Here is a 15,044-nt window from a genome sequence, read left to right as displayed (position 1 = left end):
TGCCTTCAAAATCAGCCCAAAAATGCCCCAGAAATTGCTGAAAAATTCCTCCCAACATCCCCAAAATTCACCCTAAAAATGTCCTAAAATCAGCCCAAAATTCAGCCCAAAATGCCCCAAAATCAGCCCAAAAATGGCCCAAAAATGCCCCAAAATGGCTGAAAAAATCCTCCAAAAATCCCCAAAATTCACCCAAAAATGACCCAAAAATGGCCCCAAGAAATCCTAAAATCAGCCCAAAAATGCCCCAAAATTCAACCCCAAAATCAGCCCAAAAATGGGCCAAAATGCCTCAAAAATACAAAAAAACCCCAAAAATTCCCTAAAATACCCAAAATTTGTCCCAAAATCAGCCCTAAAATTCTGTTTAAAAATCCCCCAAAAATTCCCCAAGAAATCCCTCTAAATTTCCCAAAAAATCTCAAAGAATTCCTCCTAAAATAAACAGTTCCCTAAATAATTCCCAAAAATCCCCCAAAAAATCCCCCAAAATTCCCTCAGAATATCCCAAATAAATCCAAAAAAATTCTCAAAAATTTCTCAAAACATCCCCAAAATTTCCCTTAAAAAATCCCAAAAAATCCCCCAAAATTCCGATTTTTTTCCTCTCTTTTCTGCCATTTCCCCCCATATTTCCGCCATTTTTTGGCCGTTTTTCCCCATTTTTTCACCGTTTTTTCCCACATTTTCTCCCAAATTTCCCCACATTCATCCCAAATTTCCCAATTTTTCCCAAATTTCGATTTTTTTGCAGGAATTCCTGCGTGCCACCGTCGACGTCGCCGACCTCGGGGGGGCTGCAGCTCCTCCAGATCCCCTCAAAATCCTCCCCTGAAATTGCCCCAAAATTCCCCAAAAAAATCCCAAAAAAATCCCCAAAATTCCCTCATAATATCCCCAATCAATCCCCCAAAAATCCCCAAAAATTTCTCAAAACATCCCCAAAATTTCCCTTAAAAAATCCAAAAAATCCCCCAAAATTCCGATTTTTTCCGCCATTTTCCGCCATTTTCCCCCATATTTTCGCCATTTTTTGGCCGTTTTTTCCCATTTTTTCACCGTTTTTTCCCGAATTTTCTCCCGAATTTCCAATTTTTTCCCAAATTTCGATTTTTTTTTGCAGGAATTCCTGCGTGCCACCGTCGACGTCGCCGATCTCGGGGGGCTGCAGCTCCTCCAGATCCCCTCAAAATCCTCCCTTAAATCGCCCCCAAAATTCCCCAAAAAATCCCAAAAAAATCCCCAAAATTCCTTCAGAATATCCCAATAAATCCCCCAAAAATCCCCAAAAATTTCTCAAAACATCCCCAAAATTTCCCTTAAAAAATCCCAAAAAATTCCCCAAAATTCCGATTTTTTCCGCCATTTTCCCCATATTTTCGCCATTTTTTGGCCGTTTTTCCCCATTTTTTCACCGTTTTTTTCCCGAATTTTCTCCCGAATTTCCCAATTTTTCCCAAATTTCGATTTTTTCGCAGGAATTCCTGCGTGCCACCGTCGACGTCGCCGATCTCGGGGGGCTGCAGCTCCTCCAGATCCCCTCAAAATCCTCCCCTGAAATTGCCCAAAATTCCCCAAAAAAAATCCCAAAAAAATCCCCAAAAATTCCTTCAGAATATCCCCAAAAAATCCCCAAAATTTCTCAAAACATCCCCAAAATTTCCCTTAAAAAATCCAAAAAATCCCCCAAAATTCCGATTTTTTCCTCTCTTTTCCCCCATATTTTTCCCATTTTTTGGCCGTTTTTTCCCATTTTTTCACCGTTTTTTCCCGAATTTTCTCCCGAATTTCCCAATTTTTCCAAATTTGATTTTTTTTTGCAGGAATTCCTGCGTGCCACCGTTGACGTCGCCGATCTCGGGGGGCTGCAGCTCCTCCAGATCCCCTCAAAATCCTCCCCTGAAATTGCCCCAAAAGTCCCCAAAAAAATCCCAAAAAAATCCCCCAAAATTCCTTCAGAATATCTCCAAAAAATCCCCAAAAATCCCCAAAAATTTCTCAAAACATCCCCAAAATTTCCCTTAAAAAATCCCCAAAAATTCCCCAAAATTCCGATTTTTCCCTCTCTTTTCCGCCATTTTCCCCCATATTTTCGCCATTTTTTGGCCGTTTTTTCCCATTTTTTCACCGTTTTTCCCCGAATTTTCTCCCAAATTTCCCAATTTTTCCCAAATTTTGATTTTTTTGCAGGAATTCCTGCGTGCCACCGTCGACGTCGCCGATCTCGGGGGGCTGCTGCAGCTGGCGCTGGGCCGGGGCGGGGGCCGGGGCGAGCTCAGGTTCCTGGTGGCGGCGCTGGGCTGGGCCAGCGCGGAGCTGCTCACCGCCAGGTGCGGAATTTGGGATAAATTCGGGGAATTTGGGAAAATTTGGGATTTGGGAATTTATTGGGAGTTTTGGGGGGTCTTGGGGCAAAAAACCGCGAAAAAAACGGATTTTTTTTTGGATTTTGTGGGGATTTTTTGGGGGAATTTTCAGGGAATTTCTGGGGATTTTTCTGGGAATTTCGGGGATTTTTTTGGGGGAAATTTGGAATTTTTTGGGGGCAATTTGGAATTTTTTGGGGGGATTTTTTGGGGATATTTGAGGGGTGGGGATTTTTGGGGATTTTAGGGAGGTTTTGTGGGGAATTTTTTTTGGGGGATTTTTTGGGAATTATTGAGAACTTTCAGGGAATTTTGGGATAAATTTGGGGCGAATTTTTGGGAATTTGGGGATGAATTGAACGTAAAACTTTGGGATTTTCGGGGCAAAATTTTTGAAATTTTGGGATAAATTTGGGCGAATTTTTGGGAATTTGGGGGTAAATTGAATGTAAACTTTGGGATTTTCGGGGCGGATTTTTGGGGGCAAAATTTTTGAAATTTTGGGATAAATTTGGGGCGAATTTTTGGGAATTTGGGGATGAATTGAATGTAAAACTTTGGGATTTTCGGGGCGGATTTTTGGGGCAAAATTTTTGAAATTTTGGGATAATTTGGGGCGAATTTTGGGAATTTGGGGGTGAATTGAACGTAAAACTTCGGGATTTTCGGGGCGGATTTTTGGGGCAAAATTTTTGAAATTTTGGGATAAATTTGGGGCGAAATGTTGGGAGTGTTTTGAATTCTTGGGGATTTGCGTTTTTTGGGTGTGAATTTTGGGAATTTTGGGGTTTCTGACCCCTCCCCCCTCACCTGGGCCAGGTGTGTCCCGCTCTGGGTGGGGGCGCGGGGGGTGGAGTTCGACTGGAGGCACCTCCAGATGGGGCTGGACTCAACATCAGCCTGGTGAGCGCAACTGGGGGCACTGGTTTGGACTGGTTTATACTGGGAGGGGGTTTGGGGCACTGGTTTGTACTGGGAGGGGTTTGGGGGCACTGGTTTGTACTGGGAGGGACTGGGAAAGGGTTAAAGGGGGATTTGGGGTTACTGGTTTATACTGGGAGGGGGTTGGGGGCACTGGTTTGTACTGGGAGGGAGTTTGGGGGCACTGGTTTGTACTGGTTTGTACTGGGAGGGCTGGGAAAGGTTAAAGGGGATTTGGGCTACTGGTTTGTACTGGGAGGGGGTTTGGGGTCACTGGTTTATACTGGGAAGGACTGGGATAAACTGGGAGGGACTGGGAAAGGGTTAGAGGGGGATTTGGGGTTACTGGTTTGTACTGGGAGGGACTGGGAGGAGTTTTGGGGGCACTGGAGGGACTGGGATAAACTGGGAGGGACTGGGAAAGGGTTAAAGCGGGTTTTGGGGTCACTGGTTTGTACTGGGATGGAGTTCGGGGTCACTGGTTTATACTGGGAGGGGATTGGGATGAACTGGGATAAACTGGGAGGGACTGGGAAAGGGTTAGAGGGGATTTGGGGTCACTGGTTTGCACTGGTTTATACTGGTTTATACTGGTCCCATACTGGTCCATACTGGTTTATACTGGTCCATACTGGTCCATACTGGTTTATACTGGTTTATACTGGTCCATACTGGTTCCAGGTGCGCCACGTGGCTGCGGCCGCTCTCCTCTGGGCACTGGTTTATACTGGTTTTATACTGGTCTATATTGACTTCTATGGGTTTCTATGGGTTCTATGGTCTCTATGGTCCATACTGGTCCATACTGGTGCCATACTGGTCCATACTGGTCCATACTGGTTTATACTGGTCCATACTGGTTCCAGGTGCGCCACGTGGCCGCGGCCCGCTCTCCTCTGGGCACTGGTTTATACTGGTCTATACTGGTTTATACTGGTCTATATTGATTTCTATGGGTTTCTATGGGTCCGTACTGGTCCATACTGGTTTATACTGGTCCGTACTGGTCCATACTGGTTTATACTGGTTTATACTGGTTTTATACTGGTTCCAGGTGCGCCACGTGGCCGCGGCGCTCTCCTCTGGGCACTGGTCTATACTGGTTTATACTGGTCTATATTGATTTCTATGGGTTTCTATGGGTCCATACTGGTCCGTACTGGTCCATACTGGTTTATACTGGTTTATACTGGTTTGTACTGGTTCCAGGTTGCGCCACGTGGCCGCGGCCGCTCTCCTCTGGCCTCGGGGCGCCACGACCTCCCCTCCCCCCTGCGGCTGCCCCTGGGGGGGCTCCTGGCGGCCGCCGCCTACGAGGGATTCTTAATCGGGTAATTAATTAATTAATTAATTATTAATCATTATTTATTAATTATTAATTATGGGGAAGAGGCTGCGGGAATGGGAGAGGGAATTTGGGGCTTCTTATTTGGGTAATTATTAGTTATTAGTTGTTAATTATTAATTATTAATTATTAATTAATGGTGGGGAGGGGCCTATGAAGGGTTCTTGATCAGGTTGTTAATTAATAATCGTTAATTAATTGACTAACGGTGGGGAGGGGTCTACGAGGAGTTCCTGATGGAGTAATTGGTTAATAATTAATTAAGCAAATAGAGACGGAGGGATCTATAGTGGACTGTTGGCTGGGTAATCAATTAATTATTAATTAATTGATTGATTTTGAGGAGGAGTCTATGAAACGCCAACGTTTAGCAATTAATTTTTTATTTATCAGTTTGCCGATCAATTGGTGCGGGAGGGGGCCAAAGAGGGGCTCTTGGCGGGTTATGATTAGGTAATTTGTCGACAATTGATTAATTATTAATTATTAATTATTAATTAATTATTTTTTCTCGTTGCAGGTGGCGGGGCAGGCGCTGGGCCTGGGCCCCTGGGGGGCGCTGGGGCTGCGGGCGCTGGGGGCGGCGGCGCTGGGGCTGGGGGCCATGAGGCTGCTGGTGCCCTGCTGCCACCCCCGTAGCGCACCTGGGCACACCCGGGCCACACCTGGGCACACCTGGGCACACCGAAAAACGGCGAAAATTTGGGGAAAATCGGTGAAAATTTGGTGAAAAATCCGTGGAAATTTGGGGAAAATCCGTGGAAATTTGGGGGTTTGGGCACACCTGGGCACACCTGGGCACACCTGGGTGGGAAAAAAGCGGCGAAAATTTGGGGAAAATCCGTGGAAATTTGGGGGGTTTGGGCACACCTGGGATAGACCTGGGCACACCTGGGGGCACCGGAGATGCCCATGAGCACACCTGGGCACACCTGGGCACACCTGGGATAGACCTGGGCACACCTGGGGGCACCTGAGATGCCCATAGCACACCTGGGCACACCTGGGCACACCTGGGGGCACCAAAATGGGGAAAAAACGGCGAAAGTTGGGGGAAAATGGGGGAAAATTGGAGGAAAATTGGAGAATTTGGGTGTGAAAGGGGCGTGGCCCAGGTATGCAAATGATCCCCAGGTGTGCAATGGGCGTGGACTAAATATGTAAATGATCCCCAGGTGTGCAATGGGCATGGACTAAATATGTAAATGATCCCCAGGTGTGAATGGGCGTGTCCTGGTATGCAAATGATCCCAGGTGTGCAATGGGCGTGGCCCAGGTATGCAAATGATCCCCAGGTGTGGAGTGGGCATGGATTAAATATGTAAATGAGCCCCAGGGTGAATGGGTGTGGCCTGGGTATGCAAATGAGCACAGGGCGTGCAAAGGGTGTGGCCCAAGTGTGAAGTGGGCGTGGCCTTGGTATGTAAATGATCCCCCAGTGTGAATGGGTGTGGCCCAGGTATGCAAATGAGCCCCAGATGTGAGTGGGCGTGGCCTAGGTATGTAAATTGTTCCCCGGTGTCTGATTGGCTCCCAGGTGTGAATGGGCGTGGCCCAGGTATGCAAATGAGCCCCAAGTGTGCAATGGGCGTGGCCCAGGTATGCAAATTACCCCCAAGTTTGCAGCGGGCGTGACCCAGGTATGCAAAATGAGCCCCAGATGTGAGTGGGCGTGCCTAGGTATGTAAATTGTTCCCCAATTTCGTCTGATTGGCTCCCAGGTGTGAATGGGCGTGGCCCAGGTATGCAAATGATCCCCAAGTGTGCAATGGGCGTGGCCCAGGTATGTAAATGAGCCCCGGCTGTGGAGTGGGCGTGGCCCGGGTATGCAAATGTGGCCCCGCCCACCCCGAGCAATAACGCACCTGGACTCACCTGAACGCGTCACCTGCGCCTTTATTCCGTGTTTAATTCACATTTTTATTCCAAATTCCCAAATTTCTCCTCAAAATTCCCCCAAATTTTCCACCTAAAATTCCCAGGAACCCTCGAAAATTTCCCACAAAATTCCCAAAAATTTCACTCCAAAATTTCCGATTTTTTCCACCAAAATTTCCCGGTTTCCTCCCCAAAAATTCCCAGATTTTCCCCCCAAAATTCCCAATTTTTCCCCAAAATTTTTCTCCCTGATTCCCAAATTTTTCGTCCTAAAATTCCCTCCAAAATTTCCCAATTTTTTTCCCAAAAATTCCCGAGTTTTCCCCCCGAAAATTTCCCCAACTTTCCAATTTTCCCTCCCAAACTTCCCAAAATTTTTCCCTCCCGAAATTTCTCAATTTTACCCCCAAAATTCCCCAAAATTTTCCCTCCAAAATTCCCCAAATTTTTTCCCCAAAATTTCCCAATTTCCTCCCTCAAAATTCCCAAATTATCCCTTAATTAACACAGCCATTAATCTTTCATTAATTGCTAATTAATAATTTGCTAACGCTGTCATTTATTGCTAATTAATCATTAATTAATGCTGCCATTCGTCTCCCATTAACTGCTACTTAATCATTAATTGACCCTGCCGTAATTGCTCATTAATCTCTAATGATTTGTTAATTAACGCTGTGGTTAATCGCTAATTCATCTCTAATGAATCGTTAATTAACGCTGTCATTAGCCTTCCATTAATCTCTAATGAATCGTTAATTAACCCTATCATTAATCTCCCATCAATCGCTAATTAATCATCAATTAGCGCCGCCATTAATCTCTAATCAATCACTAATTAACGCCGCCATTAATCTCTAATCAATCGCTAATAAACGCTATCTTGAATCACTAATTAATAATCCATTAACGCCGCCATTAATCGCTAATTAATCACCACTTAGCGCTACTCTTAATCGCTAATTACTCACCAATTAGCGCCGTCATTAACCGCTTATTAATCCCTTAATTAACGCCGCCATTAACCGCTTATTAATCATTAATGATCGCTGTCATTAATCTCCCATTAATCGCTAGTAAATCGTTAATTAACCCTATAATTAATCACTAATTAATAATCAATTACGCTATCATTTATCTCCCATTAATCCCTCATTAATCACCAAGTAACGCCGCCATTAATCGCTAACTAATCGCCATGTAACGCTATCACTAATTGCTGATTAATCTCCAATTAACGCCGCCATTAATGGCTAATTAATCACCGATTAACGCCGTCACTAATGGCTAATAAATCACGCATTAACCCCGCTATTAATCTCTAATCAATCATTAATTAATGCCCTAACTAATCATTAACCAGCGGCACAAAAGGAGCGGGGGCCGCCCCTCCCCCACCCCGATAAGCCCATCCTGATAAGGGGGTGGGGGGGGGAGGGGGCGACAGCAAGGACGGAGACCCCGCCCCCCCCCAAGGTGTCCCCCAGGTGTCCCCTCCCCCCATCCAGGTGTGCCCCCACCTGTCCCAGGTGTGCCCAAGGTGTCCCCAAAGTGTTCCCACCCCCCCAGGTGTCCCCAGGTGTCCCCCAGGTGTCCCCAAGCCCCATCCAGGTGTCCCCCCACCTGTCCCAGGTGTCCCCAGGTGTCCCCTCCCCCCTCTCAGGTGTCTCCCAGTGTCCCCTCACCTGTCCCCAGGTGTCCCTCAGGTGTCCCCAGGTGTCCCTTCCTCCCTCACCTGTCCCCAGGTGTCCCCAAGGTGTCCCCTCCGTCTCAGGTGTCCCCTCCACACTCAGGTGTCCCCTCTCCCCTCACCTGTCCCAGGTGCCCCTCAAAGGTCCCCCAAGTGTGTCCAGGTGTCCCCTCCACACTCAGGTGTCCCCCAGGTGTCCCCAAGCCCCCATCCAGGTGTGCCCCCACCTGTCCCAGGTGTCCCTCAGGTGTTTCTCAGGTGTCCCCCCAGGTGTCCCCACTCTCCCCAGGTGTCCCCTCACCTGTCCCAGGTGTCTCCCGGTGTCCCCAGGTGTCCCCTCTCCCCTCACCTGTCCCAGGTGTCCCTCTGGTGTTTCTGAGGTTTCTCCTCCCCCCCATCCCCCCCCCGCCCAGGTGTGCCCAGGTGGGGTCACCTTGGGGCGTTCCCGGAGGGTTTAAAGGGAGAGAGCGGGGGGAACCGGGACAGAACCGGGACAGAACCGGGAGGGAACCGGGAGGGAACCGGGACAGAACCGGGAGGGAACCGGGAGGGAACCGGGACAGAACCGGGAGAGAAACGGGACAGAACCGGGAGAGAAACGGGACAGAGAAACGGGAGAGAAACGGGAGGGAAACGGGAGAGAAACGGGAGGGAAACGGGAGAGAAAACCGGGACAGAACCGGGACAGAGAACCGGGAGAGAAACGGGACAGAACCGGGAGAGAGCGGGGGGGAACCGGGACAGAACCGGGACAGAGAAACGGGAGAGAACCGGGAGAGAAACGGGAGAGAAAACCGGGACAGAACCGGGAGAGAAACGGGAGAGAGAAACCGGGACAGAACCGGGAGAGAAACGGGACAGAAAACCGGGACAGAAACGGGAGAGAAACGGGACAGAACCGGGACAGAACCGGGACAGAAAACCAGGAGAGAACCGGGACAGAACCGGGAGAGAAACGGGAGAGAAAACCGGGAGAGAACCGGGACAGAACCGGGACAGAACCGGGAGAGAAACGGGAGAGAAACGGGAGAGAAAACCGGGACAGAACCGGGAGAGAAACGGGACAGAACCGGGAGAGAAACGGGAGAGAAACGGGAGAGAAAACCGGGACAGAACCGGGACAGAACCGGGAGAGAAACGGGACAGAACCGGGAGAGAAACGGGACAGAACCGGGAGAGAAACGGGAGAGAACCGGGACAGAAACGGGACAGAGCCGGGACAGAACCGGGACAGAACCGGGACAGAACCGGGAGAGAAACGGGAGAGAACCGGGAGGGAACCGGGACAGAACCGGGAGAGAAACGGGAGAGAAACGGGAGAGAAACGGGAGAGAACCGGGACAGAAACGGGACAGAGCCGGGACAGAACCGGGACAGAACCGGGACAGAACCGGGACTGAACCGGGAGAGAAAACCGGGACAGAACCGGGACAGAGCCGGGACAGAACCGGGAGAGAAACGGGAGAGAACCGGGAGGGAACCGGGACAGACCGGGAGAGAAAACCGGGAGAGAAAACCGGGACATAACCGGGACAGAGAACCGGGAGAGAACCGGGACAGAGAACCGGGACAGAACCGGGACAGAACCGGGACAGAGCCGGGACAGAACCGGGACAGAAACCGGGACAGAACCGGGACAGAGCGATGGGCAAGGAGGTGAGAGGGGAGAGGGGAGAGGGGAGAGGGGAGAGGGAGGAAGATGAAGGAGAGATGGGAGGAAGGCAGGGAGGGAGGAAGATGAAGGAGAGATGGAGGGAGGATGGAGCGTGAAGGGGAGATGGAGGAGAGAGGGACGGAAGGAGAGGAAGAGGAAGGAGAGGAGAGAGGAAGGAGAGATGGAGGGAGGGGAGAGGGAGGGAAAGGTGAGAGGGAGGAGGGAATGGAGGGGAGGGAGGAGGATGAAGAGGGACGGGGGAGGAAGAGCAGAGAGGGAGGAGGATGAAGGGGAGATGGAGAGGGAGGAAGATGAAGGGGACATGGAGGAGAGAGGGAGGGATGAAGGGAGAGGGATGGAGAGAGAGGAGAGAGGGAGGAGGATGAAGGGGAGATGGAGGAGGATGAAGGGGAGATGGAGGAGGATGAAGGGGAGATGGAGGAGGATGAAGGGGAGATGGAGGAGGATGAAGGGGCGATGAAGGACAGAGAGGGACGGAGGGGAGAGGGAGGAGCGAAAGGAGGGAGGGGAGGGAGGAAGATGAAGGAGAGATGGGAGGGGGAGGAAGAGGAGAGAGGGGAGAGGGGGAGGAGGATGAAGGACGGGAGGAAGAGGAGGGAGAGGGACGGCAGGGAGAGAGGGAGGAGGATGAGGATGGAGGGAGGAGGAGGAGGAGAGAGGGAGGAAGGAGGAGGAGGAGGAGGGAGAGGGACGGGAGGAAGGAGAGACGGAAGGAGGAGGAGGAGGAGGAGGAGGATGAAGAGAGACGCAGGGCTGGGGGAGGGGCGGAGGAGGACGGACGGGTCCCTCCCCCAGCCCTGACCCCGCCCCTTTCTCCATGACCCCGCCCCCTTTCTCCCTGACCCCGCCCCCTTCTCTCTGACCCCGCCCCCTTTCTCCCTGACCCCGCCCCCTCTCTCTGACCCCGCCCCTTTCTCCCTGACCCCGCCCCCTCTCTCTGACCCCGCCCCCTCTCTCTCTGACCCCGCCCCCCCAGAAGTTGGAGCTCCGCCCCCCCCGTTTGGGGCGGGGCCGGCGCCAGGAGCGCGAGCGGCTGGAGGAGATGAAGCGGGAGCTGGAACTGGTGCGGAACTGGTTTATACTGGGATATACTGGGATGGACTGGGATATACTGGGTTATACTGGGTTATACTGGGACATACTGGGATATACTGGGATATACTGGGTTATACTGGGATATACTGGGACATACTGGGATATACTGGGATATACTGGGATGGACTGGGAGGGTGACTGGGATATACTGGGATATACTGGGTTATACTGGGATATACTGGGATATACTGGGATATACTGGGATAAACTGGGTTATACTGGGATATACTGGGATATACTGGGATATACTGGGATATACTGGGATATACTGGGTTATACTGGGATATACTGGGTTATACTGGGTTATACTGGGATATACTGGGATATACTGGGTTATACTGGGATATACTGGGATATACTGGGATATACTGGGTTATACTGGGATATACTGGGTTATACTGGGATATGCTGGGATATACTGGGATATACTGGGATATACTGGGATATACTGGGTTATACTGGGTTATACTGGGATATACTGGGATATACTGGGTTATACTGGGATATACTGGGATATACTGGGATATACTGGGATATACTGGGATATACTGGGTTATACTGGGATATACTGGGTTATACTGGGTTATACTGGGATATACTGGGATATACTGGGATATACTGGGAGGGACTGGGATATACTGGGATATACTGGGATATACTGGGATATACTGGGATATACTGGGAGGGTCACTGGAGATACTGGGAGGGACTGGGAGGGACTGGGAGGGACAGTGGATATACTGGGATATACTGGTTTATACTGGGATATACTGGGAGGGACGCTGGTTTATACTGGTTTGTACTTGGATATACTGGGAGGGGTTTTGGGGTCACTGGTTTATACTGGGAGGGTCACTGGATATACTGGGATACACTGGGAGGGACACTGGTCTTTACTGGTTTATACTGGGAGGGAATTTGGGGTTACTGGTCCGTACTGGTCCATACTGGTCCATACCGGTTTGTACTGGTCCATACTGGTTCATACTGGTCCATACCAGTCCATACCGGTCCATACTGGTCCATACTGGTCCGTACTGGTTTATACTGGTTTATACTGGTCCGTACTGGTTCATACTGGTCCATACCAGTCCATACCGGTCCATACTGGTCCGTACTGGTTTATACTGGTTTATACTGGTCCATACTGGTCCATACTGGTCTGTACTGGTGCAGGACGATCACAAGCTGGACGTGAAGGAGCTCGAGCTGAAATACAACACGAGCGCCACCAAGGTGAGAGAGAGTGACCACTGAGTGACCACAGAGTGACCACAGAGTGACCACAGAGTGACCACAGAGTGACCACTGAGTGACCAATGAGTGACCAATGAGTGACCACAGAGTGACCACTGAGTGACCAATGGGTGACCACTGAGTGACCACAGAGTGACCACAGAGTGACCACAGAGTGACCACAGAGTGACCAATGAGTGACCACTGAGTGACCACTGAGTGACCACTGAGTGACCACAGAGTGACCACTGAGTGACCACTGAGTGACCACAGAGTGTGACCAATGAGTGACCACTGAGTGACCACTGAGTGACCAATGAGTGACCACTGAGTGACCACAGAGTGACCACTGAGTGACCAATGGGTGACCACAGAGTGACCAATGAGTGACCACTGAGTGACCAATGAGTGACCACTGAGTGACCACAGAGTGACCAATGAGTGACCGCTGAGTGACCACTGAGTGACCAATGAGTGACCACTGAGTGACCACTGAGTGACCACTGAGTGACCACTGACTGACCAATGACCACTGAGTGACCACAGAGTGACCGCTGAGTGACCATTGACTGATCCCATTGCTCTCACTGACCATTGAGTGACCACTGAGTGACCATTGCCCACTGACTGACTATTGACTGACCACTGACTGACCATTGACTGACCACTGAGTGACCACTCCCTGTCCCCCCAGGGTCTGTCCGAGGCCGTGGCGTCCGAGCGGCTCCTCCGTGACGGCCCCAACGCGCTCACTGACCATTGAGTGACCACTGACCACTGAGTGACCACTGAGTGACCACTGACCATTGAGTGACCATTGACTGATCCCATTGCTCTCACTGACCATTGAGTGACCATTGAGTGACCACTGAGTGACCACTGACCGCTCTTTCAGGGCCTGTCCGAGGCCGAGGCGTCCGAGCGGCTCCTCCGTGACGGCCCCAACGCCCTCAGTGACCATTGAGTGACCACTGACCATTGAGTGACCACTGAGTGACCACTGACAATTGAGTGACCATTGACTGATCCCATTGCTCTCACTGACCACTGACTGACCACTGACCATTGAGTGACCATTGAGTGACCACTGCCCTAATGACCACTGAGTGACCACTGAGTGACCATTCCCTGTCCCCCCAGGGCCTGTCCGAGGCTGAGGCGTCCGAGCGGCTGCTCCGTGACGGCCCCAACGCCCTCACTGACCATTGAGTGACCACTGACAACTGACTGACCACTGACCATTGAGTGACCACTGAGTGACCACTGACCACTGAGTGACCATTGACTGATCCCATTGCTCTCACTGACCACTGACTGACCACTGACCATTGAGTGACCACTGAGTGACCATTCCCTGTCCCCCCAGGGTCTCTCCGAGGCCGAGGCGTCCGAGCGGCTGCTCCGTGATGGCCCCAACGCCCTCACTGACCATTGAGTGACCACTGACCACTGAGTGACCACTGACTGACCACTGACCATTGACTGACCATTGAGTGACCACTGACTGATCCCATTGCTCTCGCTGACCACTGACTGACCACTGACCACTGAGTGACCACTGGGTGACCACTGCCCACTCTTTCAGGGCCTGTCCGAGGCCGAGGCGTCCGAGCGGCTGCTCCGTGACGGCCCCAACGCCCTCAGTGACCATTGAGTGACCATTGACCATTGACTGACCATTGACTGATCCCATTGCTCTCACTGACCATTGAGTGACCACTGAGTGACCACTGACCGCTCTTGCAGGGCCTGTCCGAGGCCGAGGCATCCGAGCGGCTGCTCCGTGACGGCCCCAACGCGCTCAGTGACCATTGAGTGACCATTGACTGATCCCATTGCTCTCACTGACCACTGAGTGACCACTGACCATTGAGTGACCACTGAGTGACCATTCCCTCTCCTTTAGGGCCTGTCCGAGGCCGAGGCGTCCGAGCGGCTGCTCCGTGACGGCCCCAACGCCCTCACTGACCATTGACTGACCACTGACCATTGAGTGACCATTGAGTGACCACTGACCATTGAGTGACCACTGAGTGACCACTGACCGCTCTTTCAGGGTCTCTCCGAGGCCGAGGCGTCCGAGCGGCTGCTCCGTGACGGCCCCAACGCCCTCAGTGACCATTGACCATTGACTGATCCCATTGCTCTCACTGACCACTGAGTGACCACTGACCGCTCTTGCAGGGTCTGTCCGAGGCCGAGGCGTCCGAGCGGCTGCTCCGTGACGGCCCCAACGCCCTCAGTGACCATTGAGTGACCACTGAGTGACCATTCCCTCTCCTTTAGGGCCTGTCCGAGGCCGAGGCGTCCGAGCGGCTGCTCCGTGACGGCCCCAACGCCCTCACTGACCATTGAGTGACCATTGACTGATCCCATTGCTCTCGCTGACCACTGAGTGACCATTGCCCACTGACTGACCATTGAGTGACCATTGAGTGACCATTCCCTCTCCTTTAGGGTCTCTCCGAGGCCGAGGCGTCCGAGCGGCTGCTCCGTGACGGCCCCAACGCCCTCACTGACCATTGAGTGACCACTGAGTGACCATTCCCTCTCCTTTAGGGCCTGTCCGAGGCCGAGGCGTCCGAGCGGCTGCTCCGTGACGGCCCCAACGCCCTCACTGACCATTGACTGACCATTGACTGATCCCATTGCTCTCGCTGACCACTGACCATTGACTGACCACTGAGTGACCACTGAGTGACCACTCCCTGTCCCCCCAGGGTCTCTCCGAGGCCGAGGCGTCCGAGCGGCTGCTCCGTGACGGCCCCAACGCCCTCAGTGACCATTGACTGACCACTGACTGATCCCATTGCTCTCACTGACCACTGAGTGACCAC

At 51.5% G+C, this 15,044-nt stretch overlaps 2 protein-coding genes and 2 long non-coding RNA genes across 4 annotated transcripts in view; 3 read left to right on the top strand and 1 right to left on the bottom strand.

Annotated features, from left to right (window-relative positions):
- TMEM147 (transmembrane protein 147) overlaps positions 1-5,126 on the top strand; it is a 16,652-nt gene extending 11,526 nt beyond the window's left edge. The window contains 5 exon segments of the mRNA XM_063182122.1: positions 1,479-1,488; positions 2,030-2,330; positions 3,186-3,269; positions 4,497-4,531; positions 4,534-5,126. Coding sequence (XP_063038192.1) covers positions 1,479-1,488; positions 2,030-2,330; positions 3,186-3,269; positions 4,497-4,531; positions 4,534-4,622 — 519 coding nt within the window. The 3' untranslated portion in view covers positions 4,623-5,126.
- A 52-nt stretch (positions 5,127-5,178) lies between these two features.
- Positions 5,179-15,044, bottom strand: part of LOC134433258 (uncharacterized) — a 31,878-nt gene continuing 22,012 nt past the window's right edge. Inside the window, exon 4 of the long non-coding RNA XR_010031516.1 lies at positions 5,179-5,277. This is a non-coding gene — a long non-coding RNA (uncharacterized LOC134433258). The remainder of the gene's footprint in view (positions 5,278-15,044) is intronic.
- LOC134433257 (uncharacterized) lies at positions 5,584-6,508 on the top strand. The gene is made up of 2 exons (XR_010031514.1): positions 5,584-6,132; positions 6,314-6,508. It is a non-coding gene; the product is annotated as an uncharacterized LOC134433257 (long non-coding RNA).
- ATP4A (ATPase H+/K+ transporting subunit alpha) overlaps positions 9,486-15,044 on the top strand; it is a 32,681-nt gene continuing 27,122 nt past the window's right edge. The window contains 4 exon segments of the mRNA XM_063182128.1: positions 9,486-9,559; positions 9,845-9,857; positions 10,853-10,939; positions 12,148-12,207. Coding sequence (XP_063038198.1) covers positions 9,846-9,857; positions 10,853-10,939; positions 12,148-12,207 — 159 coding nt within the window. The 5' untranslated portion in view covers positions 9,486-9,559; position 9,845.

This window comes from Melospiza melodia, unplaced genomic scaffold, assembly GCF_035770615.1.
Source record: "Melospiza melodia melodia isolate bMelMel2 unplaced genomic scaffold, bMelMel2.pri scaffold_151, whole genome shotgun sequence".
NCBI classification, from domain to species: domain Eukaryota; kingdom Metazoa; phylum Chordata; class Aves; order Passeriformes; family Passerellidae; genus Melospiza; species Melospiza melodia.
Note: the sequence above shows the minus strand (reverse complement) of the source record. Positions and strands in the feature narration are given on the sequence as shown.